Source organism: Heterocephalus glaber, unplaced genomic scaffold (genome assembly GCF_053883595.1).
Source record: "Heterocephalus glaber isolate CG9 unplaced genomic scaffold, H.glaber_assembly_v1.0 deba00000594, whole genome shotgun sequence".
Lineage (NCBI taxonomy): Eukaryota > Metazoa > Chordata > Mammalia > Rodentia > Bathyergidae > Heterocephalus > Heterocephalus glaber.
Genome location: NW_028258151.1, coordinates 16,850,618 through 16,878,504, shown reverse-complemented (window position 1 = coordinate 16,878,504; position 27,887 = coordinate 16,850,618). Strand labels below are relative to the sequence as shown.

The 27,887-nt window shown below is 54.7% G+C and overlaps 1 protein-coding gene across 4 annotated transcripts; it reads right to left on the bottom strand.

Annotated features, from left to right (window-relative positions):
* Window positions 1-290: 290 nt before the first annotated feature.
* Grk2 (G protein-coupled receptor kinase 2) lies at window positions 291-19,400 on the bottom strand. Of its 4 annotated transcripts, none has more exons than XM_021264515.2 (21): window positions 19,056-19,400; window positions 9,013-9,089; window positions 6,944-7,017; window positions 6,708-6,809; window positions 6,537-6,611; window positions 6,323-6,384; window positions 5,666-5,717; window positions 5,389-5,480; window positions 4,911-5,010; window positions 4,747-4,825; window positions 4,535-4,665; window positions 4,194-4,288; window positions 4,016-4,123; window positions 3,782-3,848; window positions 3,307-3,407; window positions 2,750-2,816; window positions 2,580-2,675; window positions 2,175-2,337; window positions 1,808-1,944; window positions 1,618-1,728; window positions 291-1,520 (listed from the first exon to the last, which is right to left on the bottom strand). In XM_021264515.2, exons 1-21 carry the CDS (start codon window positions 19,166-19,168, stop codon window positions 1,377-1,379), a joined length of 2,046 nt encoding a protein of 681 aa, XP_021120174.1. In that variant the 5' UTR covers window positions 19,169-19,400; the 3' UTR covers window positions 291-1,376. The 4 variants fall into 4 exon arrangements, with proteins under 4 accessions (XP_021120174.1, XP_004852316.1, XP_004852315.1 ...); XM_004852259.4 differs by having other exon boundaries at window positions 1,618-1,731; window positions 19,056-19,398; XM_004852258.4 differs by having other exon boundaries at window positions 291-1,541; window positions 19,056-19,396.
* Between the last annotated feature and the right edge of the window lie 8,487 nt (window positions 19,401-27,887).

Sequence of the window (27,887 nt, the reverse complement as noted above, 5' to 3'; positions counted from 1 at the left end):
CAAATGTGGAACTGCTGGCACCTCTACCTGCCTACGTGGGAAGTGGGCTGGAGACACACTCCTCCTAGGAGGTGGGGGATGGGCACTGTTCTGCCACCAAGCAGCAGGACGAGGGATCTGGGGTGGTGGGGGTGAGGGTGGGGTATACTCATCCTTCCCACAAGAGGGCCTGAAGGCTACTTTGGCAGTGGAGGGGATTTGGTACCACAAGACCCTCCCACCTTAGCCCCAGCCGGGTGGAGGCTGAAAATTTGTCATCAGGTGCAAAGAGAGTCTGAGACAGTGAGGAGTCAGGCACCATTTTTTATAAAAACGCATAGTCTCATTTTCCACTCTTTAAAATCACATTCAAAAATCGGCAAAGACGCCCCAGGAGTGAGTAAACGAGAAGGGAGGGTGCGCCAACCCAGCCCCTGGGTGAGGGGAGAGGGTGCGACACATACACGGCAGCGCAACTGGCACGAGGGGGCATGCGGTGGGCAAGGTGGCGCCCATGAGCGGTGGCACTGACAGAACATGGGCCGTGGGGCTGGACAGCTGGGGCGGGGGCCCCCTCTCGTGCTACCAGCCTGCCTAGGGTGGCCTGCTGTGGTCCTGGGCAGGGGGGCTTTGCCAGCCCAGGGCCAGGGAGCCTGCGGGCCAGGCTAGGCCAGTGGAGCCCAATCTGAAGTTGCCCGTCTGTGTCCCTGAGGCCTGGTGCTCAATGGGAGGGAGTGGAGGCTGTGGGGAGGGCAGCAGCAGCTGCTGCCATTGCCGCCCTCTTGGCTGAGCCCCAAGTGTCCAGAGACAGGGTCAATGGGGGCAGCCAGTGACACAGGGGCTTTTCCTGAACAAGGGCCCAGGAGCACTGGTCACCATGGGAGGCCTCTGGGCCAGGGAAACAAGGGGGCCCCTCCTTTCAGCAATGGCCAGAGGGCAGGACAGCACAGGGCTCTGTCCCCTTGTTACAGGAGGGGCTGTGGTGGGAAAGTTCAAGTAGTATCCCTGCGCTGCGCCCTCCCCTGGGGTGGGGGATACTGGGACAACCGGCCATACCGTGGGCAGAGCACAGCCCACAGAGCCTGAGGTGGCATAGCTCAGGGTGGCTTCATTCCCTGGGGAGGGCTGCAGGGGGCTGCTGCTGTCCCCCACAGGAAAACACTGGGAGTGGGTGGCTCCAGGGGTCAGGGTAGGGGGTGCAGAACAGTGGCTAAGGTGGTGGCAGCAGGAGTTGAGGCAAGCGGGCCCCTCCCTGGGGACTGGGCCAGGCTGGGGCCACAGGAAATCACAATAATTACAAAATAAAACCTTTTCCGCTTTGCGGGAAAACAAATAATAAAAATTCGACAAAATAAATTAGAGGTTTATAAAAGGCGGTGGGCAGGTGGGTGGGCGGGTCAGAGGCCGTTGGCACTGCCGCGCTGGATGAGCGGCACCTTGCTCAGCTCCACCACAGGCGAGCGGGGCTTGTTCTTCATCTTAGGCACTCGCTGCACCAGCTGCTGGGCCTCACGGTAGGCGTCCCGCAACTCCTTCTTCCACTGCACCAGTTCAGGATCACTCTGTGTGGGCCCAGGCTCCATCAGCCTCAGCTGGGCACCCCACCATTCACCTCCTGCACCCTAGGGACCCACTCACGTCACACTGCAGGACGAACTGTTTGCCACCACGGATCTTGAGCAGGAGGCACTTGCGCTCCTTGATCTGAGTCTCCTCTACTGACTGGATCTCCTCCATGGTCAGCAGGCTCTGCTGCGGGGTGGGGGAGGCAGTGAGGGGCAGGCCTGGCCAGCCACCCTCACTCAAGGTGCCCGGGCCAGCTCCTTACCGGGGCCTCGCCCTCGCCCCGCCATTCCAGCCGGTTAGGGAACAGGTAGAAGTAGCGCCGCTGCCACTGTGTCAGGAAGGGGTTGCCCATCTTGGACATGTAGCCATGCATGATGCAGTCCTTTCCCAGGGCATAGTCTGCCACAAGACACAGAGGGGGCAGTTCAGATTAGATCCTCATGTGGTAACTTTCTGCCTGTGACCTTGGGAGAGTTCCTTAACCTAAGTCTTCTCCTTATTTCTTTTTTTTTTTTTTTGGTACTAGGGATTGAACTCGGGTCCTTGCGCTTCTGCAGCAGGCGGCGAATCCACTGAGCTAAATCCCTGGCCCCTTCTCCTTATTTCTATAGTGGGCAATGAACCCTCACCTTCCTCATGGCCCAGCTGCTTGTTTTTGGCTTTCTTTCGGGCCTCTAGCCGGTCAGTTTCAGCATTGATGGTGTCAAAGACAGTCTCTGCCACCTCCTGCTGCCACCGCTCCGAGATGGTGAGGGGGAAGTTTCGGTAGAGCTCCTGGTCACTGTCCAGTAACTTCACCAGATAGACAGGCAGGGACATGTGGATCCACAGAAGGTGCCAGGACATAATCAGCCACCTGCCTGCCCAAGGCCTTGGGGCAGGGATGGCTTGGTCCAATAACCCCGCCAAGGAGGTTTGGGGAGGAAGGCTTGTGCCCACAGGTGATAGGGTTGTGACAGGGACAGAGAAGGAACAAGGATCTCCCACCCCAGGTCAGGCTCAGGGCTCAGGTGAGGCCACCCAGGGCCTGGTACCTTGATTCCTTTTGTGTCCTCTTCATCAAAGGAGCCAATGTCAAAGGCATCAGCTGCATTCACCTCCCCCCGTGGGGGGATCAATGGGGGCGGATACTGCAGCAGGACAGGGTTGGGCATCAGCATCGAGAAGTTCAGGGAGCCCCATCCCGGACCATCCACGCTGTTACCTTCTGCAAGAAGACCATCTGCCAGTCCAGTGAGCGGAAGAATGGGCTCTCCTTCACCTCCTGAGCCCTGCAAGGAGAGGCTGTCACCTGGGCTCCGCACCACCATGGGATCAGGTGGCCCAGGCTCAGTCCCTTTCTCACTTTCTGGCTCTATGACCTTAGGAAACCTCTTAACCCTAAGCCTGCTTCCTCATCTCTAAAATGGGAACCCTCTCACATTAGAGGGTTGTTGTGAGCTTTAGTATTGGTAATCTTGAAACATCCTGCCCAGCTCTCAGGAGAAGTTTAATAAACATAAAAAGCTGCTACTATTGTCATCATCATCTTTGTTACAAGGGCCCCTCTGGGAGAAAGGCCCCAGCCCTCCAGGCCCAGGCAGCCCTTCTACCCTAAGGACACTGGATAGGGCTGGCTGTGATCCCACATGTGAGCTCCTTGAAGAAGGTGGGCTCTGAATGATGAGACACAGCCCTTATCCTCAGGGGGCATAGCCAGAGGCTTGGGCAGGCTGGCCCTGGAGCCCACAGCAGAGACCCACATAGCTGCAGGGCACTCACCCTCGGCCCAGGCAGCCCAGCCTCCGGTTCACATCCCTCTGCAGCAAACCTTCCAGCAGGGAGCGAAGTTCAGGGGAGAAGGAGTCAGGCAGCTCCACAGCCTTGAGGAGGAAGAGGACATTGGCAGGGGTTGATGAAGAGCCTTTGGCCCCATCACAGCTCTGGGGAGAGGGTCTGTCCCACAGCAGGTGGAAACAAGGCCTGGCTTCCAAAGTATGAGTGGCTTCCCCATACTGGAGCTTGAATCCAGTGCTTTTACAATCTTTTTAGACACTCGCTTAGTCACTAAGTTGGCCAAGGTGGGTTTGAAACCTTCCTGTCTCAGCTTTTAAGAGTGCTGGGATTACAGCTGTGTGCCACCAGGCACAGAGGGGATCAGCAGCCTGAGATCACTACTGGTTGGTGAAAACCAAGAGTCTGTCACTCTGGCACCCGCAGGAGACCCCAATCCCATTGAGGAGACCCTTATGCTCACCATTGTCAACGTCATACGGTCAATCTCGTGTTTGTCTTTGGTCTTGTGCTGCCGGAAGGGGCTGTGCCTAGGTAAGCGAGGCCAGAGACCAAGATCAAAACACAAGAATGAGGAAACTGAGGCAGGCAGCATGAATCAACCATGTCCAAAATCAGGATGGTGCCTGAGAGCCACACACCCTATACTGGGAAGAGCATCTCTGTCCCCACTGCCCACTGGCGATGGTCCACTCACCCCCGCAGCAATTTGAAGAGCATGCAGCCCAGGGAGAACCAGTCTGCACTGCTGTCGTAGGCCACACCCTTCTGCAGGACCTCAGGGGCCATGTACCCGTGGGTGCCCCTGTGGGAGCAAGGGGCTGTGAGCAGGCGTGGTGGGGGTGTGGAAGCGAGCGGGTGGCTGGGGCACTCACACACTGGCATGGGGCTTCTTCTTGGAGAAGTCACAGGCCAGGCCCAGGTCTGAGATGCGCACGTGGCCATGCTCGTCCAGAAGGATGTTGGCTGGCTGTGGGGGAAACTCAATGAGCACTGCCTGGCCCAGCAAGAGGCCGCTTGGTCTTCACTTGGGAGGGCTGAGTGTGCTGGATAAGGCCCCAGGTGGGCTCTTCCCTTCCTTTCCCTAGGCATCTGAAGCCAGAAAGTGGCTCAGAGGGGAAGGGGTTAAGGGGAGGAGATGGGCTAGTCTTGTCCCAGGTCTGTAGGCTGGGTGTGGCATGGAGGAACATGCAGTAGGCGGCAGGTGGCACCTTACCTTCAGGTCCCGGTAGACAACGAAGCGGTTGTGCATATGCTCTAGGCCCAGGATAATCTCGGCCGCGTAGAACCGCATGTCAGCCTCAGAGAAGACCCCATGCTGGGACAGGTGGTAGTGCAGATCCCCACCTGAGGAAGGCCCAAAGGGTGGTGCTCAGCTGCCTGTCCCAGCCTGACCTGAGGTCTACCCTGGGGCAAGTGCTCACTCACCGTTCATGAGATCTAGGATGAAGCTGAGCTTGTCTGGCGTGTGGAATGCGTACGACATGCAGACGATGAAGGGACAGTCCTAGGACAGAGGGGTGGTCAGATGAGACTGCCCAGGGTTCCCAGCCAAAGACTGCTCTGGGGCCCACCCTGGCCACCCAGCTCACCCCTGTGCTAACGAGGGAAAGCATGATGCGCTCATTCAGGGCCAGGGTCTCCCCCTGCTTCATCTTGATGCGCTTCTTGTCCAGACATTTCATGGCGTACCTGTGGGGGTGGGGAGGGACAGCTGTGGTCAGCACCCACCTCAGGGGAGAGCCTCAAGGGGTTTGGAGGGAGACTAGATACAGGACAGGTGCGTGACACAAGTCAGAGCTTCAAAGAAGGCAGAAGGTGCTGGCTCACTGGGGACTCTGAGGAGCCTGCAGAGTTGTAACAACTCTAGCAAGATGGGAGAGAGGGGACAGCAGCAGGTAGGGATAGGATATGCTCCAGGAAGAGACTACTCATTCAGGGACCCCAAACTCGGGGTACCAATCTGCCTCTCAGCTCTTCCTTAGGATGGCCCTGGCATTCAAGGCACTCCTAGGAGTCTGATCATTCCCTTGGGCACCCCACCAAATGCCAGCTGGGCAGGGTATGCACATCTTGCCAGTGTCTGCTTTCCGGCACCCATAGACCTCGCCAAATCCCCCACGACCGATGATACGATGAACGCTGAAGTCATTCATGGTCAGCTGCAGGGGGAGCAATAGCTAGGGTCACTACAGACCGCCAAAGTCCCCTACCCCTGTGCCCTGGCCACATGCCTCCCCCACTGGGGTCCTGCCTCCCACCTGGCTGAAGGGTGCTCCCTACCTCCTTCCCATCTGGCCATGCCTGGGCCTGGCTATGCTCTGCACACCCACCCAGTCCCACTCACGTGGATGTTGAGCTCCACATTCTTCCACTGGCAGAATCTCGTGAACTTATCACTGTAAGAGGAGAAGAATCTGGGCTCAGGCAAGCTCCAGAGTGGGCAGATCAGGGCTACCAACACGAGCCCATCCCACTGACTACTTTCCTGGGGTCCTGGCAGGGTATGTGGAAATACCTTGAACTTGTGCTTGGCCCAGCATGGGCTCAGTCACTAACTGTGAGGGGACCAGAAAAGCTGAGAGGGGAGGTCTTCCAGTCCAACCCTGACTTCCTGCCACCATATCCTCTAGTTCCAGCAACGGAGAGTTCATTCCCTGTGAAGTTACCTGCTCCATGGCTGGGCAGCTGTGACCCTAAAAATGGTGTCCCTTATATCCATCCCCCTGCAATGTGCCTACAACCAATCCCCAGGTCACACTAGCTCTCACTGTGCTGGCTGTGAGAGGTGGTGTGCTCCTGAACCCAAGTGGGCCTGACAAGGTGCTTGATAGTCCACAGGAGGGATGATACGTGGGTGGCCACGGACAGGCTCTAAGATCCCATTCCTGTGGAGGAGCATCAAGAGGCCCAGCACCGTCTGCTCAGGGCCAAAGCAGCTGCCCTCTGTCCCCATCTCAGGGGACAGCTTCCCCTCCAGTCCCTCCCCCAACACCACACTCACCTTTCAATGAACTTCTGAAACACATCTCCTCGGAGGTTCTGACAAATCTCCTCGATATATGGCTAGAGAGGAAGCTGAAAGTGGGTGACTGAGCCCCTTCAGCCAAGGCTGCCCCTGCTCTGGCCCCAGCTGCCCGGGCTCCTGACTTGTGATTGTCCAATGAGGACTCTGGCCTGGCAGGGCAGGGCCAGTGGGGAATAAGCCTAGCACCCACCTGGAAGAGATCTGGAGGCACCTGCTTCTTCGCCAGGTGACCCTGGACGTGCTCAGTGGCACTCTTGGAGAAGGGCTGGAGAGGACAGAGGTGGCCATGAGTCTACTACAGAATCCCTTCTTCTCTTCCAGCGCCCAACAGGCCCAAGGAGGAGCTGGCCAGGACACTCACATGTGAGCAGGCCAGCAGCTCCTTCATGATGTAGGAGTCAAAGATCTCTCGGCTTCGGGCCACACGCTCCTCCTCTGTCTCTAGTTTCTCATATTTTTTGATCTGGAAGGCAGGAGCCACAGGTGGTCTGCGGCTGGCAGGATGGGGCACCAACTCAGGAGAGCCACCCCAATGCCCTGCTTTCTCCAAGCAGAGCAGGCCTGGGCCTCCTGGGCCCTAGCTGGCAGCCTACTCACCTCCTCGTAGAATTCCACTAAGGGTTTAGCCTCCTCCAGGTGGGTGAGGCAGAAGTCTCGGAAGAGCAGGTAACCTGAAAGCAACCGATCAGGTCACACTGAGCCTGACTCCTCTCAGGCTTTCCTGTCACCATGCACAGAGTGGGTTTGAACTGGCCAGGGTGGCAGCACAGGTGGGGCTTGGTGGCTACTGCCAACCTGAAGATACTTGGATTCTAGCTCAGGGCCCTGTGTTTCTCCCTCTCCCCAGAATCTGTCTCTTCAGATGGTGGCTGAAAGGTGACAAGCATTGTGGTGAGGCAGGGGAGGGGGCAGCATTGGAGCCCCAGGCAGTGCCAGGCTCTTCCCTCACTGCAGCACAGGCCTAGCACCTCCCCCACGAGGACGGCAGTGAGATGCTGTCCGGATGACTCCGATGCCCGGCCACCTGGGCCAGCTCATATTGCAGCAGGAGGAGGCCCTGAGGGAGGGCTCCTCTCCCTGACCATGCTCCCCTCTTCATCCCAGCCCTGACAGGGAGCCTGGGAAACTGGGGCCCAGCTAGGGAAAATGAGGCATCAGGGGAGGTGCTGGAGATGTGGCAGGTTCCTGGGAAAGGCAGAGAGAAGGGTGGGGGCCTCAGAGCAGGAGCAGGCAAGGGTGAGGCCACAGGGGAACAAAAGAGGCAAGTGGCTATAGGAGGACTCTAAGGGAACTTGAGGCATCCTTACACTTTCCTGGGAGTTGGGTTGAGGCCTGGCCCCACAGCAGCTGCCCAGAACACAGCACAGCAGCCCCACTCCCACCTTGGGCCTCCAGTTCAACATGGATGACTGGGCTTGTGCTGGTGGCTTTCCATTCCTCTCTGGGGGACTTGCCCTGTTATCAACTATGCCTCCATTGCCCTGGCCCCTCTCCCTGAGCTAGCAGCTATCATTTCTCCCTCCCTCTCTCTCTCTCTCTCTCTCTCTCTCTCTCTCTCTCTCTCTCTCTCTCAGTACTGAGGATTAAACCCAGAGGCTTCGAACTAAGCTACATCCCCAGTCCTTTTAATTTTCCATTAGGAGACAGGGTCTCACTAAGTCACTAAATTCCCCAAGCTGGGCTTGAACTTACAATCCTCCTTCCTCAGCCTCTCAGAATGCTGGAGTACAGGTGTGTGCCTGGCAGCCATCATTTCTGGAAAGGGCAGACTGCCTTTTCCATGTAGTGCTTTTGAGTAACTTCTGAACAGGGGTTTATGGCAGACAAAATGCCCTCACTGACATCACCTCATCCATCCCAGTCAGTCCCAGGCAGTGAGGCTCAGGAGTCCCATTTCCCCAGTGGGGACAGCATTAGGCTAAGGGAGGTGCAGCAACTTGCCCAAGGCACAGAGCACAGGTCTGAGACCCAAATTGTGTGCTTCCTGGCACACTGACTCCCCAAGGCCAACCTCCAGTGCCTGATCCTACCAGGACATGCCCAGGTCCTGTTCTCAGGAATCCCCAATAGGCTGTGTGTGGCTGAAGCTGCTTTCCTGGGACTGTGTCAAGCCTGCCCGCAGGGCTGGGCCAAGGGGTGGATAGCATGAATCTTCCAAGATGAGACAGACACCAGCACCAAGAGGAGGAAGGATGGAGAGCTGGCTTTGCACAGGCAGGTTGCTCAGAGGGCCCTGGGGGTGGGGCGGGGCCAACCACAGCTGGGCAGGCGCCACAGGAAGGGCCCCGCCTCTTCCTGTCAGTTCTGCCAACGGCCCAGAGCAGCTGTAGCTGCGCCAAGGGGAAGCTGCAATTCTTAAAAACAAAAACCCCAAAGGAGGAACTTCCCTGGCGGCCCTGGAAGACCCGGCCCCCCACCCCTACCACGGGGCTTCCTGGGCTGACAGCCAGGGGCTGAGAGGCACGAAGGGTCACGGCTGGATCACAGCAGTGCCCGCAGGCATCTGGAGAACCCTGAGTAGATGGTAGGCCACGCACGTCCTGGGAGAGGGGAACTCAGACACCCCGCCTCCCACCCCTTGGGCAACAGGAAATCAATCTTGGGTTCTTCCTGGGGCCCTGGGCAGCTGGATAGACAGGCCAGAGAAGCCCTAGGGCTGCACTCACCCAGCTTTTGGGAGAAAATCTTCTCAAAGGTCACTTCACCCCGGTCCTCCAGGTACTTCTGCATGACACTGCGGATGCTGCTGGCAGAGAGAGCACAGTGAGCAGGATCCCCAGAGCTTTGTGGGGCTGCAGGCCCTTCCCAGAAGCCTGAGTCAAGGGTGTCATTGCTTCCTCCAGGGCAGCAGCCACCCCAGCTGCCCTTATTCTGATCACAAGTCACATCAGATGGATCAAAGGACACCTGTGCCTGCCTGTCCCCAAAGGAGAGGGCAGCCACCAGGCTCAACCCCCAAAGACCAGATGGCCAGTAGGTGGCCTTTCCCCTCCAAAGCCCCTGGCCTGCAGAAGTCCCAGCACTGCCAGTTGCCAGCTTTGAGAACTTGACTAAATCACACAGGCCTCACCTCATCCAACAGTGGATGAACAGATAAATGAAAGGAGGCACATCCATACACTGGCATATTGTCTGGCCATAAAAATGAAAGAAGCACTGACAAGCTACCACCGAGTTGAACCTTGAATGCATTATATTGAGAGAAAGAAGATGGTCATAAAAGGCTACAGACTGTATGATCTCATTCAGGTGACTATCCAGAAGAGGCTAATGGACAAAGATGGAGAGTAGCTGCACGGCTGGGGACAGGCGAGGGGAAGTACTACCTATCGATGGGGACAAGGTTTCTTCCTGTGTTGAGGGAGATGTCCAGGATTAGATAGGGGTGAGAGTTGCACAATACAGTGCAAACTAAAAACCACGGAATTATAAACACTTTCAAATGATTTATTAATTGTATTAAATGTATTAACTGTATCTCAACTTAAAAAAAAAAAAAAAAAGAGAAAGAACAAACAAGAGAGCCAAGCTTGTTTTTGTGTCCCTAATACTGTACTTGGATAAAAAAGTGTTCCCTGCTCTGTGTCATTTGCTAGTGTTGTAGGAGAGAGGCTGCCCATTGTGGACCCTGAAGGCCAAACCCACACTCACTGCCCTGTTTTTCTCCAGTTCCCAACCCTGAGCAAGCCCTAGAATGCCCCCCGCCCAAGCTGCATTCCATGCCTCAGATGCCACTTCACTGTCTCTCTCTTCTGGGCCACCTGCAGTCTGACCCTGCCATCCTGCCTCATCAGCCAGCTGTGGTCACATTTGGCTCTCACTATCCTGGGCTACTGGTAGCACTAAGCTGCCCAACTGAGGGCACATGCAGGCTAGGAACCATACTGTGGCATCACACCAAGCCAAGTCTTACTCAGGCAGCCCTAGAGGGTGTGTGGAGACACCAGGAGGCCTCAGATGAAGAGGCTACTCCTGGTGAGGATTCAGATCTGCATGTCCAGGCTCCCTGTGCTTAGCACTGCCTCTTCTCAGGTTTTTGGTGTCCCTGCTCTGCCCCAGTGAACCCAGAATGGCTGCGCTGATCACTTAGGCGGTAGCCAAGAATTAGGAACACATGAGGAGCTGTGTGTGTGCATGGTTCGTGAAACCCAGCCCACCCCGCAGGCAGCTCTGCTCAACATGCAGGCCCTGGGTCTGCGATATCAGACAGCATGTACCAAACTTCATTGGGCCCCATGGTCAGCAGTAAGTGAGGGGACGTTTGGTGCACTCTGGGTGGTGGGGAGTGACTGTGTGGAGAAGATGGAACTTTGCTGGGTCCCTGAAGTGCAAATAGGATGTTCCCAGGGAGTGAAGCCTCATGACAGGTTGGGGAATGTGGCGACGGGATAGCTAGCCCAGGGGTAAGAAGAGGCCCATAGGGCAAGGAAGATGACACAATAAAGGGACATGAAGAAGGTCAGGGTCTCAGTGGGACTTCAGAGACAGGCACAGACTCCCTGGGCTACCACAGGAGAAGCCCAGGCAGATGACACTCAGCCAGGAGGAATGGATTGAGGTGGGTGGGCAGGAAGTGAGTTTACCAGGCCAGTCTTTCAAGGCAGGCTTCTGGGTCTGCCCAGAGCTCTAGAAGAACATGGCTCCAGGGCAGTGGGGTCATAGGCCTGTCCTCCCCACCATCTTGTGCCTTGGAGCCTTCCTCAGGAAAGGCCTTGCGAGATAACAGCAGGCTGTCGTAAGCACAACCCTGAAGCTCTAACCCTCTTGCCTGCTTCCCACCCTCAGTGACTGGGAGACGCCATGACCTCTTCCAAAAGCTGTCTCTGACAGGAAGTAGAGCCCTGATGACAAAGACAGGCCTTGGTGACCCTGTGTTCCTAGCCTTCAAATCCTTTAGCACAGAACCCATCTTAGGAAGAAAAGCCATCAGCTCAGAAGCCCCAAGACCCCACAGTACCCCATGCTACCACCTTATAGCTGTTTCCCGCTGAAAAAGCAAGGGCATTCTCTGCAAACAAACAGGCAGGGCCTCCAAGGCTGGCATGTGTTGCTTGTCCACAGTGGCACACCTACCCCTCCTGGGGGGGCCACACATCAGATCATACCCACCAGCCGCCATCCATAATATATTTCTGCAACCTTGTGGGACTCACAGGCACTCAGGAGATGAGGACAGAAACCAAATCACATGCAGCAAGGGCTTAGGAAAAGTCTATCTAACTGAACAAGACAGTCCCTGCCCCAGAGGATGCAGAGTAGAGACCAGGTGGCAGGGACTAGGTTAAGTCACAGCTGCTGAGTTCTCCAGGCTGGGCAGGGCCTGCCAGTGGGACCCAGGGGCATGGAGCCCAGAAATCTGAAAGGCCAAGTGCCTGGATCTCACCTGGAAGATGGCCCAGGAAGGTGAAACCTTCACCACCCCTTGGCTTAGCTCTGGTCACTCTGCCTCTGAACCTGATTCTTGTATTCTGGTGTGTTTTGGTTCAGAGAAGGGATAAGAAAAAGCAGTAAAGGGCTGGGGATTTAGCTCAGTGGTTTCACGGCCTGCTGTGCAAGCACAAGGACTCAAGTTCAATCCCCGGTTCCAGAAAAAGAAAAAGCAGTAAAGAGGGAAAAAATATCGCAAAATGCCAATCTTCCATGGTGGCAAGGGATCAGATAGGCATGGTTGGGTGGGAGACACAGACATGAAAATGCAGTTGATAGGTAAAGCAATTCCACAAGAAATGGGGCATGGCCCTGGGAATGTGGGTCACCAAGGAGCTTCACTGGGAAGCTCCTTAGTCCCAGGCTTGCTTCCTGGGAACTAGCAAAATTGGTGTCAGCTTGGCAGAGGGAATGCCCATGCCAGAGTAAGCAGCCACTGCCACTTCCTACCATGTGGCTCAGAGCAGCTAGACACACAAAAGTCCCCAACAGGGAAATGTTCTTGGTAAGACAACCCATCTGTGAAGACAGAGGAAGCTGCCAGGCAGGGCCTTCTGCCTTCCTGGAGGCTCTGCTGTGGCACAGGCCCAGGACACAGCAGAAAGCAGAACCCCAGGCTTGAAGCCACCTCTTCCCTTAACAGCCATGCTTGGGCATGGCCACAGCATTCTTCCCAGCCCACAGTACTTCATATTCTTCCTTTAAAAAGTCTTTTTAAACACCCCCCCACCCCAACCAACCAAACACAAAGTCAGGCCTGAGCAGCATTCTTGACTGGAAGGTCCCCAAAGTGTCAATTTAAGGGTTTTCCATCTATTCCCAATGGGCTGGAAGGTGAAGGAGCGGGTAGATTAGAAAAACATGTCACTGGGGGTTGTTCCCTCTGGGGTGGAGGTATGGGCTGGCATGGGAGGCGGTGACAGTCTCCTGAGCTGGATCACCATCCTCAGCAGCCACTCCCTGATGCTGGTAGTTGGGAGAGGTGATGTGCACAGAGCAGTGTCCCTGTCCCCAGCCAGGACATGTGGCTCCCAAGATCCACTCAGGACTGTCAAGAGAGGTGAATGCCTGAATACTCTGGGGCAGGGTCTGGGGAACCTAAGGTTCCTGACCTCTTTGGGGAAGGGCCTTGGAACCTCTGGGCTCTGGCAACTGGACCAGCATCCACCCAGTCCTGGGTTCCCAGCAGCTCTTCCCCACTGCCTTCCTGGGAGGCCAAGTCACAGACTTTAAATGTCATGTTTCCTCACTTACAAAACAAGGATGTCAAGGCAATGCTGAACTGCCACCTCATGCTGCCCAAGAAGAAACGGTAGCAGGGGACATTCTTGCACTGCTGGCTCTCGGGGCCACTATCAGCTCATGTCCCATCTCCTGGATCACAGGACAAAGCCCTCTAGGCCCTACTCCCTGGCACCCCTGAGCTTGTTTGCAGCCTGCACCACTCCTTCTCGAACTGGTCACATTCAGGTTTATGCCATACTCCACATGTCCTCAGAGGAAGAGGCCTGTGGCCAGGCCTCCTGGCAGGACTGGGCTCCACGGGGAAGAGCAGAGTACAGCAGGGTGGCTGCCACTCCTCAGAACAGCCTCATGTGCTGGTGTCGTTCCATCCAAGACCAGATACCTGCCCTGCCAGAGGATCCAGGGTGCCTTGGCCCCGAGGTACTCGGTGGCCAGGAGGCTGCCCAGACATTGGGAGAGCTGCCTGTGCCCCATTCCCAGCAGCCCCATCAGCTAGGTGCTCACAAGGTGGTGGAGGAGCAGGCCTGGCCTGACACTGGGGGGAGGGCACTTCCTCTCTCAAAGCACAGTGACTGAGGTGACAGGACACTGAGGTGACAGGCAGGGAGGGAGTGACAGCTGAAGGGGTACTTTCTGGTACCACGTGGCCCAGAAGAAGACTGAGTCCCATGCTGCAGTGGCCTAGCATGTTGGCCTGGGCCCTTGTAGGTCGGGACAGTAGCTGTATGGACTAGAAGGGTTTCGAAGGCAGAGGCAAACATGCCTATTTTGGGTAGCAAAGAAAATGAGGCTGGAAGGGCAAACTGGGTCACTAGCCTACAGGCCCCCATTGAGTTTGTGCAAGCCCTGGCTGAGAAATATCTCTCAAGAGGGCCCCCTTGGCTCTCCCCTCAGCCTCCACAGAAGCATTGGGCACAAGGTCTCAGAAGTACCCAGCCTCTGCTGGCTGCTTTCTCATCTACTCTTTTCAGGGCAGTGTCCCTCCAGGAGTCCATTAGAGTAGGGCAGCCTTGGCCAGCACCTGCCAGGTCAGAGTCCATGTTTTGGTGTTCTTCAAATGACAGTGATGCTATGACATCCCAAGAGAATGCAAGCTGGCTTGGAGGCTACAAGCCTTCAGGTCAGCAGGTCCCTGGCAGCCAAGCTGGGAACCGCTACACTCTCGGAGGTGATGGTTAATAAGTCTTCAGCCGAGGTGCTCCCCTGTGACATTTCCAGGAAACCTGGCACCAAGGTGGCAGGAATAGGAGGAAGTCCCCTGGGGCTTCTTATTAATATTTCTCAATGACTGTCCTTGGGGTTGACAATGTTCTCAGAGATCAAGGACAGGGACACTATCAAATGGGAAAGACCAATTCTGACTGCTAAATCCACAGGAAGCAAGCCCTCACCCAAGGGAAGAAAAGGACAGCTGGCTCAGTGCACATGAGCCCACTGCTAGTGTCTACAGAAACCCAGACTCCCAGGCTCCCTTGCAGGCATGCACAGGAAGAGGCACTCTGGTGGCCTCATCAAATGTCTCGAGTACTCCATGAGCACCTGAACCCTGCACCTTAGTTTCGCTTCGACGATCAAAATCTGCCTCCCTGTTAGCATGCACCAGAACAGAACCCCCAGAGCTCCTTGCTTCCAGGTCTCCTCACCCCAAAGTCAGGTCAGCTTCCAGCATCAGAGCACTACCCCCACTGCCACTGCTACCAGAACACCCACCACTGCGGTTCACCCATTGCAGCAAGCAGCAGTGCAGAGACAAGATGTTGTTTTAGAAAAAAGCTGCAGCCAAACCTCTCACTTTCAGGATCTCATTTGAAACAGACTAGAAATAACTTAAGTGCAACTCTGTCCAGAGAAAATGGACCTTGGGAGCCAGTGGAGAGTGGAGAAAAGGCCTCAGGAGGAAAAGGATGAAGGCTGAGAAATCTTTGAAGGCCATAATATGCTCCCGCTGTCTGTTCCATATCCATGGATCAACAGCCATGCACATGGGAGTCTGAATGTACCCAAACCCACTGGACCCTCAGGGCCGAGCCCTCTTTGCACAGTGACACAGGCACAGGGAGGAAACACTCCTGCAGAGCAGAGTGTGCCTGCACCTGACGTCACCGGGAATTTACTACTAGGGATTGACTGTGCATTAATAGGACACATCATTCCCTGGTTGACAGAGCCCAGATTCCCATGCACAAATCCCAACCTGTAATGCTCATGCTCCCTTCAAATCCACTTACTAAAGGAATGGCAGGGAAGCGGGCGGCTTAATGGCAAAGCTGTGAAAACCCCAGCTCTGAAAAGGAGGACAGATGGGAAAAGGCATCCCAGAGACCCATTGCTGGGGAACAGCACTGGCTTCAAAGGCCCAGAGCAGGGTTTCGGGTGGAGATGGAGAAGCTTCGGGAGGAAGAAGGGCAAAGACTTTCCTATACCCCTTCCCCCACAAATGGAGGCAGGAAGTCCTGGCTAGAAGGAGTTAACAGGAACGAAGCAGCAGTGGAGGAAGAGTGACAGGGTCTGAGGAGACAGGGAAGCCAGAAAGGGGCATTGGGAGGAAGCTCATGATGGGGGAGGGACCGGGAAATAACCAAGGGACCTGCAGGCTACAAGAGGCACACGGCTCCCTCACACTGCTGCTGGGACTGCCACTGTCACCAGGGAGGACAAGGGTACCTCTTGGGACAGCCCAGGCAGGGCTCCTCAACCAGGAGCCCAGAGATTAATTACATGAGGCCTCAGTGGTCATATTAGGCAAATGACAATAATTACAAGCTGGCTGCTGTGGCTGCTGCTGGGAAGAGGAGATGGCAGCTCCTGTGGGGTGGGGCCAGACCGAAGATCCAGGAGGCTGGTAGGGGAATGTGGAGGTCATCTGTGAAGGGCAGCCCCCTCATTTTCCCTGGGCAGAAAAAGAGGCAGGCCTAGGGGACCCACCTGGGTCCCATGTGAGCCAAGTGTTGCTGAGGGACAAGGAGCCAGGTCTCCTATCTTCCAGCTACATGATATTGCCTCCTACAAAGAGGTCAGGAAATGGGTTTGTTTCCCCGGATTCTATGGGTAACAGAAAGGGAGGCCCCTGTGCCCAGTCAAAGTGGCACTCTGCCCAACTACTTTTGTTCCCCAGACCTGGGAAATCAGGACTGTGATGCCAGGCCCAGCTTTCAGCCAAGCTACAACCCAGGGCACTGGCCATAGGGAGGCTGCCAAGATGGACCATTCCCCAAGGTGGGCAAAGCTTCTGTCATGGGTTCAAATCATGGTCTTTCTCCCTGACTTTGTGGGAATAGGGAAGACACAACCCTGTATCTGATCCTGGCATGGAGCTGCCCCCTCTGCACATGAGCTTTGCCAGGAAAGTCTGGCTCTCTGTTTCAGCCAACAGGGAGGGACTGAGCCTTGTGAACTGTGACAGCTGGTGACACCAAGGGCTGTCCTACTGCTTCCAGGCTACCACTCGAGATCCACAGCTCTGCAGACAAGGGGTACCAGCCACCTACTCCACAAACTGTGGGTGAAAGCACAGGTGCACAGGGATGGGCACTGGCCTGGACTCTAGGGATGAGAGTTGCAATCCCAGGTCTCCTCTTTGACCAGGACAAGTCTCCTCCTCTCTCTGAGCCTCAGGGCTTTGACCATTAGTAGGGAAGCTGAGCCTGCTTCCCCCAATTGTGAAAAGCACAAAATGGAGTAAAAGGCATTCTGCAAACTGGAAAGACAAGGTAAGTATAAGAAACAATCACAGTCACCTTTGTTAAGGGCAGGAGGCATCTGATCCTTGGGGTATATGCAAGGCCCAGTGTAAAGGATGGCTTACTGTCCAGGGCAGGAAGCTTGACCTCCGGGGTCAGACCAGTGCTGCAGGCCAGCTCAGGGTCCTTCCTTGGCCTTAGCACATCCATGGTCAGTACTGGAGGCCCAGTGGTGGCGAATCTATGGCACTCGTGCTGCAGCGGGCTGTTTGTTATCACTGAAAGCTCTGAAAGGTTCACCATCACTGATAGGCTAATCACAGATGTGGGCCATGTGCTCAATGTTATGCCGCTAATGATGATCCTGTAGGAAAACCTGTGGTGCCTGCTGTTCCCCTAAAACTTCCAGCCTACCTTTGTTTCTGCTCAGGATTACAAGAGATGTCACTCAGCCTTGATATTTCTTGAGCAACTACTACATGCCAAGCATGGCCTTGCCAACATCACAGGTTGGCTTTTGAATCAACTGAGGTGACAGATGTCAAAATAAATAATGAATTAATATAATTTCTATTCCCACTGCTATCACATCATCACTATCAAGGGTGGAAAGGGTCCAGAGAAAGAGGAAGGGCTTGTTTCTCAGGGTTCTAACCTGCACAAGGTGGGGCCCATCAGAGTGATGCATTCTGGGGAAAGATTACCCAAACACAGGGAGTTCCAGAAAAGGCCCCACCTCAGGCTTTGCAGAATTCCCACCTGCAGGAGGGTCTCTAGGCTGCAGCCACCAACGACAGTCGTTTGGTGCCCTAGAGGTTAATCCCCTTCGTATTTCCTCCCTCATAGCTTTGTCATTTCTGAACTCACTTTTGTCCTAACTGTCATTGCTCCCTGAACGGCCCCAGCTGACAGTCTGTCTGGTTCCTGTTTTGAGAAATCTGATTGCAAATGTCTTAGAAAAAAACGGGCCCCAACAGCCTTTTCAAAACGCAGACTGATTTTCTCCTCCCAGGCCTAGTATTCAGTCAATCTGAAAGCCAGGGAGCAGGCATGGAGGAGGGGGTAGGTGAAAGCCAGGCAGTATACCCCCTGCAGATGTTAGCCTTGCTTCAAAGTCTGAGGACACCAGAGTCACAGTCCCGATTTCACACCGTCCACAGTTCATAGATGTGAAAATCCAGGCCCAGAAATGGGAAGGGACTTGCCCAAAGTCCCATGACAAGACCACAGCAGGGAAGACCAAGGCCCAGGTTCCAGTCCTCTGGGGTGCCAGCTGGCAACTCTCAGGCATGCACAAGGAGCTGCTGGGACTGGCCTCTAGATCGTGGTGGGTGGGCACATCTGCTCTCACAGATGCAGACATCCAGGTCCTGGTGCAGGCCAGAGTAGTGGACAAAATGTATAACTAGAAGCTGAAAGCCCTGTTGTGGAAGCCAGGCATCACCCCCGGTGACACTGGGAAGGCCAGACACTTCTGGGGCTTTGGTTTCCCCACTTGTTCCATGACACAAAACCACACCTGTCCTCACCCCCTAGGCTCCTGTTTGGCTCAAACAATGGAAACATGCTCTATCTATCGACCATAAAATGTGGGACAAGCCCCAGTTATTGCTCACATCCTGTGCGTCTCTGCCCTGACATCCTGAACAATTTAAACTTTGATACCAGGTGGGATGACAACAGTTGTCTAACAGAAAGGTGGCAGCCTCGTTCCAGCTGCTGCAGGTGTGCTAGGATGTCCCCAGGTCAAGAGCCCACAGGGTACTACAGCCAGGGTAAGCAGGGAGGGCTTCCTTCCCCTCCCACCCCAAGATGCAACACCCTACTCTGTGATCCCCTGTGGCATTAGCACCCCGAAAGCACTCTCAACCCAAGCCTGGACAGCGATCCCACCAGAGGGGAGAGCAAGAGTCCAGATGACTCGTGCCCCCCGCCCCCAAGCCTCAGGCAGGTGTAGACAGGAGGAAAGTGGATGGGGGGAATGGACTCCCCAAGGGTGGCGCTGGAAGCAGAGGCGGGAGAACAGGTGATACAGTCAGACAGATGGGGTAAATAAAGGCAGATCCGGGAAGGGGACCTCCGGGACTTCCAGAAGGAAGGACAGCGCCAGGCCCCTGAGGGAGAAGGCAGGAGCCAGGGGCTGACAGCGCCGAGGCCAGCAGAGTGAGAAGCAGGAAGCAGCAGAGCTGGCCGGGTCAGTGGGGCCGAGCGCCCTGGAGTTGGGGTGCGCGGAGGCCCGGGGCTGCCGGGCAGGGGATCACGAGGGCGGGCGCCGGGGGCCCAGGGGTCGCGAGGGGCCAGGGGCTGGGGACTCGGGGCGCGGCTGCGGGCAGGGGTCGCAGAGCAGGGCGACTCACCTAGGCTCAGGCAACAGGATCTTCTTGCTGGCGCGCGCGGCCGGCGTGGCCTTGCTCTTCTCCATGGCCATCAGGTAGCTCACATCGGCCAGCACCGCCTCCAGGTCCGCCATCTTGGCGGCGGCAGCGCTGCTGCTCCTTCCGCCGCCGCCGGAGGCTCCGCTCCTCACCCGCTCGCTCGGGTCGGCTTGGCCCGGTCCAGCCGCGCGGCTCCTCGGCCCCGGCGCCGCCGCCCGCCCGCCCGGTCCCTTCCGCCTCGCTCGGCACCCGCGGCTCTGCTCACCGCCGCTCACAGGCGGCGCCGCCCCATGGCGCCGGCTCGGGCCCGGCCCCGGCTCGCACTCCGCTCCCGCCGGGACTGCAGTTGGGGCGCCGCCGCCGCCGCCGCCGCCGCCACGGCCACCGCCACCGCCACCGCCTCCGGCCCCGCCTGCCGCACACAGCGCCAGCGATCCGGCGAGGGGCCGAGCCGGGGCGGGCGGCGCTGCCGGGCAGCGGCGCCCCCTGGAGGCCTCGAGGGCCGGAGCCCCGGAGGGCGGAACTCTCGTAGGGCGCCACTAAAACCGGAGACTTGACCTAGATGTGGGACCCTAATCTCAGACCCTGACAGTGACCTCGACTGTCCACCTTGCACCTGGAACACGACAGGAGCCCTGGCCGAAGACGCCCTCAGACTCAGATTGTAGCCACAACTTCGAGTCACATCTGTGGATCCCAGGCTCCAAAATCAGACCCCCCTCTCCAACGCCAGTCATGGATCACAAGGACCCTAGACCCTGGACTCAAATTTCAGAATATGATCCTGGAACTTAGCTTTCAGACTCTGACTCTAACCCCTGACTCCCTGACCTTGGACACCACTGTCCACCCATGACCTGACACCAGTCCTTAGTTGAAAATCCTGTCTTTAGACGCCAAATAGGACCTTGGACTGAGACCTTGGAGCACCACTGCAGACTATGACCATGACCACAGATCACAACTCTGGCTCCACACCCAGACTTCAACATTGACCCCAGACCTCCAGCAGGCCAAGACCTTGATCTAACCCAACCTTGATTCCAATCTCAGACCCAGATCACTACCATAACCCTGACCTGGTGTTTCGGATAGGTCCCTGACCTGGACTTGGACCATCAACTCCAGATCAACATCCAGAACTTTGGACATCCAGCCTAGGACACAGAACCCTGAACAGCTTGGCAAGAACCTGGGCCCTGGGCCAGGGATTTACCTCAGTGGTGCCACTGCCTGCCTCAAAAGTGAAAAGTCCTGAGTTCGATCTCCAGTACCCAAAAAAAAAATAACCTGAGGTCTGACAAGTGCAGTCAGACTCCAATGTACCCCACACCCACTGCCTCCCCTTTTGCTCCAGACCCATCCTGGCTCCAGGACTCCCACTCAGGACCAAGGACCCTTGAAGCCCAGGTCCTTGGCTAGCATGCTTGGCTCAGCTTCCTTCTCTGCACCCCATCCCATCCAGAAATTCATTCCTGGTAATTTCACAGCATGGAGGCCAAACCTCTCCTAAGAGATTGGGGGTCTCTGTATTGCCTGGCAAGAGGAACTCACCCTGCCCAGAGCCCACACAGAGAGTGAAAAGCTGAGTATCTCAAGGCAGCACCCCCATCTCAACATGCCTCTCTGCTTTCCAAGACAGCAGAGCCCCAACCCTCCCCAAGCCCTAGACACAGAACTCAATCCTCATGGCAGCTCATGGGCCAGTCTCCAGGACCTTTTAGCAAGGCAGAGACTCCCCTCCCTGTGCACTTCTAGGTTGGCTTCTCAGATCAGCAGTACCTGGAAGCAGAACAAATTAGAGATGGTGAGGTCTCCTCAGTGTGTGACATTACCACCTGCCCAGATAGCCAAATCCAAACACCAGGCTTCTTCTCCTTAACTCTTTTTTCAACCTCTCCCTTCCTAGTTTATCACCACAGCCCCTGTCTGGTCTCCTGAGAATCTTCTTGATCTATCCATGTCTTAGGACCCCCATAGCCACTGCCATGATTCAGCTGTGGTCCGAGATGCCATTCTAAGACATAGATCTGATATAATCACTGTCTGCTTGGCACCAAGAAGCAGCTGTCTAGGCCCTCTGTAACTGATACTACCTGGTTCATCTCTTGCTCTGGTGTCCACCAGAGGACCAGACTCAGAAAGGCATCAGTCAGCGTCTGATGAATGAATGAATAGATGACCCAGTGAATGAGCTCTTGGAGCACTTAGAATTTGGGGCAGAAAAAGATTAGATACCACAGCAGGAGGCCGCTAACCTCCTCCTCTCCCCATTCCCTGCCCTGACTCTTTGGGACTGTGAGCACAGCCACATGCTAGCTTGGGTTTTCTGCAACAGCCCCTATTTAAAAAATTTTTGCCCAATGAACTTGTCAGACCAGAGTCTTTGTGTGGTTCAGAAATCCCAACCATTCTGTTCCACAAAGTGCCCCTTCCTCCCACTATTTGGAAACCCAGGTGGGCTATCCCACCCAAAGCCCGACCTACACCTCTGGCTAGGCCTGAAGGGACCCCTCCACAGAGCTGGTTTCCAGCCCCCCCCCCGCCCCCCCAATTCTTAGGAAAGGAACTCCTGGGCTTGGAAAGGACAGTGGAGGGCCTTCACCACCCTGGGGAGACTGGTCTTTGGGATGGTGCTGCCCTCTGGTGGTCTCGGAAAGCCTACTGTAAACCTTTTCGTCCAGCTTCAGTCGTTCCTTCTCTCACTAATCTTATCTGGTGCCAGGATTGTGCTGGGCTCTGGCAAGGGTGCTGGAGTACAAAGGAGAGAGAAACCCCATCTCTGCCCAGCTGGGAGCTTGTAGACACATCACTACTTGGCATTTCCACTGGTGACTAATAGGTGTTGAAAACTCAGCACGGCCCACACGGAGCTCCTGCTGCCACCACCCAGCCCCTGTCCAACCTGGTCCTCTTTCGCCTCCCCATTTCAATTGTGGATCCTCCATTTTCCAAAATCCGGGCCGGGGATTTAGCTCAGTGGTTTCGCTGCCTGCTGCACAAATGCAAGGACCTGAGTTCGATCCCCAGTACCAAAAAAAATTTTTTTTCCCCAAAATCCTAGAGGTCTTCTTCCATTCCTCTATTCCTTCACCTGTCCTTGGTACCCATATACATACCTGCTGTCATCAGTGCTACAGCTGTTTGTCTCTGAAGTATGCCCTGCCTCCTTCATGTTCCCTGCTACAGCCTGGTTTCAGTCTCCACCTCTTGCCTGGATGCTTGCATCAGGCTTCTTCTAGGCTCCCTGCCTCTCTTCAGTAGAGCTTTCACAGGCCTGAATTAACCCCACCTCCAATGATGGCCTCTGCCCCTGTGCTTAGGGTAAGCCACAGCCCTCTTCCCATGGCCTGAAGACCTCCACAGCCTGGCCCTGCTCATCTCTTAACTCAGCACCTTTTGGCCCTCTAGCTCCAGTCTCCCTGGCCTTTCTGCCACTAGAACTAGCCACCTCTGTGCCCTGACTTTACAGTTCCCTTGGCTAAACTGCCCCCCCCCCCACGGCAGGTTCTTGCTCATCCTGCTCATAGGGCTCTTCCCCAGTGTCCCTGTTTGTCAGTGTGGCATCCCTTATCCACAGCATGGGGCCTGACAAAGTTAGGAATACAAAGAGAAATAGGACTCTGTGTTGGCCCAGTCTGGTGGGTAAGAAGAGCCCTAAACATATATCTCCAAGCAAGCTGGCAAGAGCCACACTGCAGGAGGTAGAAGCACTCAGAAGTCAGGGAAGGGTGGGCAGGCTGGGCCAAGTCTCGCTCATGACACAATATGCTTGTGAGGGTGAGGACAGGCACGTCCCAAGGCCCAAAGTGACAGCTCTCTCCTGCTGAGCCCTCTGCTCTCTCCATTCTGGGATTTGAAGACCAGGAGGCTGGCTTGGGGGCATCCCCAGCCATGTGCTGGCCTGACATGGAGAAACTCTTGCTTCACATGGATAGCACCTCCCTACTTCAGGTGCCAAGACACCAGTAAGCTCTGGCTGGTCTACTGGTAGATCCTTTATTGATCATTGTTGGGTTCCTCCTACCTGCCAGGTACTGGTGCTTGGTCTTGGGAATCCAACACAGGAAGAGACAGACATGAACTTATGAGCAAACTAGGCATAATAATAACTATTGACATTTACTGAATTCTCACAGTATGCAGGGCACTGACCTGCAGCCTAACCGACCTCATTTAATGCTCTAAACATTCCTATGAGGCCTGAGACTAGTTATAAGAGCTAGAAGGATCCTCAGGTGAAGTCAGTTAAGCCTCTGAGGGAGAGCGCCCCCCCCCCCCCGGGGGGAACCAGTTGAGTTATGGGTAAGGAGAGTTTTCCAGGCCCATGGAACAGCCAATGAGAAGGCTCTGTGGGTCGAAAGGGGCCTGGTAATCAAGGAGGCGCCTGCATAACCTCGATCCTGGTCCTTAATTTCCTCATGCAAAGTGCAAGGACCTGGCAGGGCTTCAGGATCCCTGGCTCCTCACGACCCGCCGCTCGAGAGTAGCGCCTCTTCGGGGACTCTCCTAAGGTCAGATAGCCCGTACAGCCGCACACGCAGTCTGCTGTTCCACCTCCCATCCTTCTTGCGGACGTGGACCCCTCCCACCCCATCCCAGATCCCGCCTACCCCAGACCTGTGCCCAGTGCGCATGTGTCCTGGCGACTTCCGCTCAGCCTAGCCCTGAAGCCCTCTGGGTTCTCAGCTGACGCTTGGCCCTTCGGAGCTCCCATCCGTCCGGCTTGTGAGTTTCCGGCTCACGGTCTCGTAGTCCCCAGGCTGTGACTACTAGTAGTCACCGTGTATGTATGTGTGTGTGGCAGGGAGAGGTGAGGGAGATGGAAAAGACCTCGGATATGTTCTCAGCGCCGCCTTCTACTAACCTGCTGAGTGCATTAGACAAGTTGCTTGACTTCTCAGTCTGGCCTCATTGGATTGTTTGCAGGATGGACGCAAAGTGTGTGAAGCAATGGGGGGGGGTGTGTGAGAAGGCCTGCTGAGTGGCCACTGTCATGCTGGATTGGAGTATCTTGGGTGGCCCTGGCTTGTGTCTTCCCCAAGGGATCTCCCAAGGTTTGTTTTCTTTCGTTTTGTTTTGTTTTTTTCTCCCTCTACCCCTTTCTTTGCTTTTCTTTCCTAGGTCTTTCAGGGTGCAGCCTCTCCTTGTGCTTCTGTCTGCTGTGCTGTCTCCCACATGGCCCACTCTGGGATCAGCAGCCAGAGCTCCCAGCCCCTCGGGGGTCTAAAGGGGAATAAATGGGGGAAGGGGAGGCAGGGCTAGGACACAGTCTTAGGTAGAGGGTCAGACTGGTTGTCTCCTGGCCTGTTGATTCCCGTGTTGGCTCCGACGTTTTTTCTCTGGCCTGGGCTCCCAGAGCTGTGGCCTGAAAGATGGTAAAAGGAGGACGGGTCTCTGCAGCCAGTGAGTACCGGGCCTGTGCTGCTGCTGGCCACCTAAGCCAGACTAGGCAAAGCCAGCCTGAGGTTGACTTCCCTGGGACCAAGGACACCTCTTCCCCAGGACCTGCTTCATCATTTGCAGGTCCTTGTGCAAAATGAAAACCCCTGGCACCTTTTTCAAAAATTATTAAGAATTTTAGAATGGTGAGAGTAAACCATGAACCTACGTTTGAGCCCTTTGGCACACAGGGCCCTGTGTAAACCCTACACAGGGCACTCGTCTACCAAGCTGGACCTGCCAGCCGCCACCCCCCCCCACCCCCCCATACCTTTTGTTATAATCAGGATCAGGGAATTTCTGTATAACCCCATTCTTGGGCAGATGGTGGGGATAGAGCTACTAAGGTTATCCCAGCCTCAATAAGTTTAAGAGTGCTTGGGGATGTAGAGTGGGCAAACCCCTTACCTGGAATGCTCACCAGGGGATGGGAGGCTGCAGAGTCCCGGCTCTGCAACTGCCTTCAGACCCACACTTCACCTTCAGAACCTTGGCTTTGTCACCTGTAGGATGAAGACAGATGCCTCATGGGGTGGGGGAGTAGGATATGACATCACATATATCCAGGGAGGCTGGGGAGCCCAAGTCACTTTGAGGTAATTGTTCAATGTCCATAGCTCAGTTTCTCATCTTAAGTAGGAGAGAGTAGGGTTGTGAGAATGCTGTGATTACTACCTGTGAAGTGCTGAGAACAGTGGCTACCACTCAGGCCCAGCAGATGTCAGCTGTTGTCACTATGTTGGCTATGAAAGGCAGAGTGTTCAGATTTGAAAGGAGAAGTGGGGTGACACTGCAAGCCTGGGAACTGCAGAGGTACCCAGTTCAAGGCCCCTTAGGTAGAGGCACCCACTTCCTGTGCCAACCATGGTACTTCCTACTTTACAGCTACTGGGGCAGGACAAGTGTATTCTGAGTTTAGACATCCCTGAAGATTTTTGTGTATGCCTGAGAAAGATTAATTCCTAGCTGAATGCTGGTTAGCTAAGAAATGGGCTCTAGGTAGGTGTGTGGTGCATTCCTGTGATTCTAGTATTCTGGGAGGTTGAGGAAGAAGATTACAAGTTTGAGCCCAGCCTGGGCAATTTGGTGAGATCCTGTTTCAAAATAATGGCTGGTGGGAATGTAGCTCAGTGCAAATGCCCTGGGTTCAATCTTCAATACTGAAAAAAAGAAAAAAGCCTCTTTTCCCCTCAGAATAGAGGCAAGTAGTATCCACACAAGTTAGAAGCAAAGACAGGGGGCAGTGGCTTAATGCCGGCTTACTTGGGAGGCTGAGACAGGAGGTTCAAGACCAGCCTGGGAGAGAGGAGATATGGAGTAGTGATGAAAAGTAATGAATTCATTTGGAGGGAAAGGGGTCCATGTATCTGAGCTGCTGGGAACATTTGCTCAGTATTTCCTGACCCTTTTATGTGCCAAACTGTTTAGGTGCCAGGCATGAATGAGTGCCGCAGACTCATCTCTGTACTGTGGAGTTTCTGGGCCAGATGAGGACACTTATCTTAGAGGATGCCAGAAGACACTGGGAGCATCCAGCCTAGTCTTCAGAGTGGGAGATGACTTTCCAGAGGAAGTCACATGTAAATCAAGGAAGGTATACTGTGCACAGGGGACAGAATAAGCAAAGGCTCAGAGATGGCAGAACTGAGGTTAGCTGTCTGGAAAGGAGCAGGAGGTCCAAAGGTGTGCAGGCCACATTTATACTTTATCCTGAGACTGAATACAGTAAAGTTTTAAGCAAGGGAAAGAAATACACAAATCTGTCTTTCAAGAGAAATGTTCTGGCTCCCAATGTGGACATGGGTTGGACTGGAGGGTGGGAGGCCACTTAAGAGTTGTTGCTATAGGCTCCAAACAGTGGTGGCTTCCACTAGGGTGACAGAGATGAGAATACCAAGAGGCTGAGGGTTTCTGAGATACTGGGGAGGGAAAATTGACACTTTTTTTTCATGGGAACATTGAAACAAGGCCACATCCATATCCATCCTCAGGAAACCAACATCAGACCAGCCCATCCACCGTAATACTCTACTTCTGGAATATGCAGTACAGAGATGGCCTTCATCAGTTCAGGGGTGTAGATTAGGCAGGTATCTGCCAGTGTCCCTGAGGGGAGTGACAAGAGCCTCCTCAGGAACCCCTAGGTGGGACTTTGACCCTCCTGGGACATGGTACTTGGTTAGGGAGCACCTGCCCAATTCTCTGGCAGTACTCTTATTAGAGCCTGGAAGCTAGTTCTTAACGTGCCAAATGACAAATGCTAATCATAGGGACAAGGTGAGGGGTAATGCCAGTCATAGAGACTGGGTAAGGACAATTGCCAATCATCCATCTACTTGGCTACTTAAAGCAGGCACTGGGCCCAAGGAGGGACATAGAGCTTGGCCTTGGTAAAGGCTTGGTGGCGGTTGGTGGAGAGATTAGAAATGCCTCAGGCCAGTGACTTAGCTCAGTGGCACTGTCCCTACCTTGCAGGCACAAGGTCCTGAGTTTGATCCCTGGTACCAAAAAAATAAAAATGCCTGGCCCATTTTCAGAGCACTGCTGGCGTCCCTTCCAGCACTCACAAATGACTACAGGATGCTCTAGGCACTGCCTTTTGGTGGGGCAGGGGGTGAAATGGGATGGCTCAATTAATCTCAACATTTAACTCAGAAAGTTCTTGAGGCTAGGAGTGGTAGGACATGCCTTAAATCACAGCTACTCAGGCTGATCCCAAGTTTGAGGCCAGCCTGGGCAACTTAATGAGATCCTGTCTCAGAAAAATGGTTTGCCTTGAGATACATATGGTGGTTCTCGAAGCAAGTGGTACCTTTTGACACTGCAACAAAAGCTAACAAGGAGACTGTCTGGGAGCCATAGTCTTGCTTGCTGCTTCTGCTGAGAGCCATGAGCCCAGTACTTGTGCCCTTGACCGGCAGCACAGAGTCAGCATGACCTTCCAACTCACTCGCTCAAAGGCACACACACCAAAGCAGAAAGGGGTAGCTTTTGTTTTTAAAGCTTTTTTATTTAAAAACAAAAACAAAACCCAAATCAAAATATTTCCCACTGGAGGCTATTTTTTTGTTTTTTAAAAATTTTATTACACAAATATCTCCCATATCCATGTGTCAAGAGGAAAGATGTTCTTGTTCTTTCTAAAACCAATAGTGGGGAACTTTTAGAAAACAAAACAAAGTCCAACTAGCTTCCCTCCTTCCCTGGCCCAAAATAACCCTAATGTGTCAAGTGAGAGCGTTAAGACTCACCCCATAATGCTTACATTTAATTTAAAATTTTTAGCACAACATTGGAGATTGACTCTAAATCAGCAACAAAAAATATATATTTACAGTATTTTCCCATAAAACAAAAAACACAATGAAATCC

Excerpts from the sequence above, each read along its gene's own strand:
- Grk2 (XM_004852257.4), bottom strand. The coding sequence starts at position 19,168 with ATGGCGGACCTGGAGGCGGTGCTGGCCGATGTGAGCTACCTGATGGCC. Across the intron at positions 5,718-6,322 it reads TTTCAGAAGTTCATTGAAAG|TGATAAGTTCACGAGATTCT; the intron begins GTGAGTGTGGTG and ends CTCCTCTTACAG. Across the intron at positions 2,676-2,749 it reads AGATGGTCTTCTTGCAGAAG|TATCCGCCCCCATTGATCCC; the intron begins GTAACAGCGTGG and ends GTCCTGCTGCAG.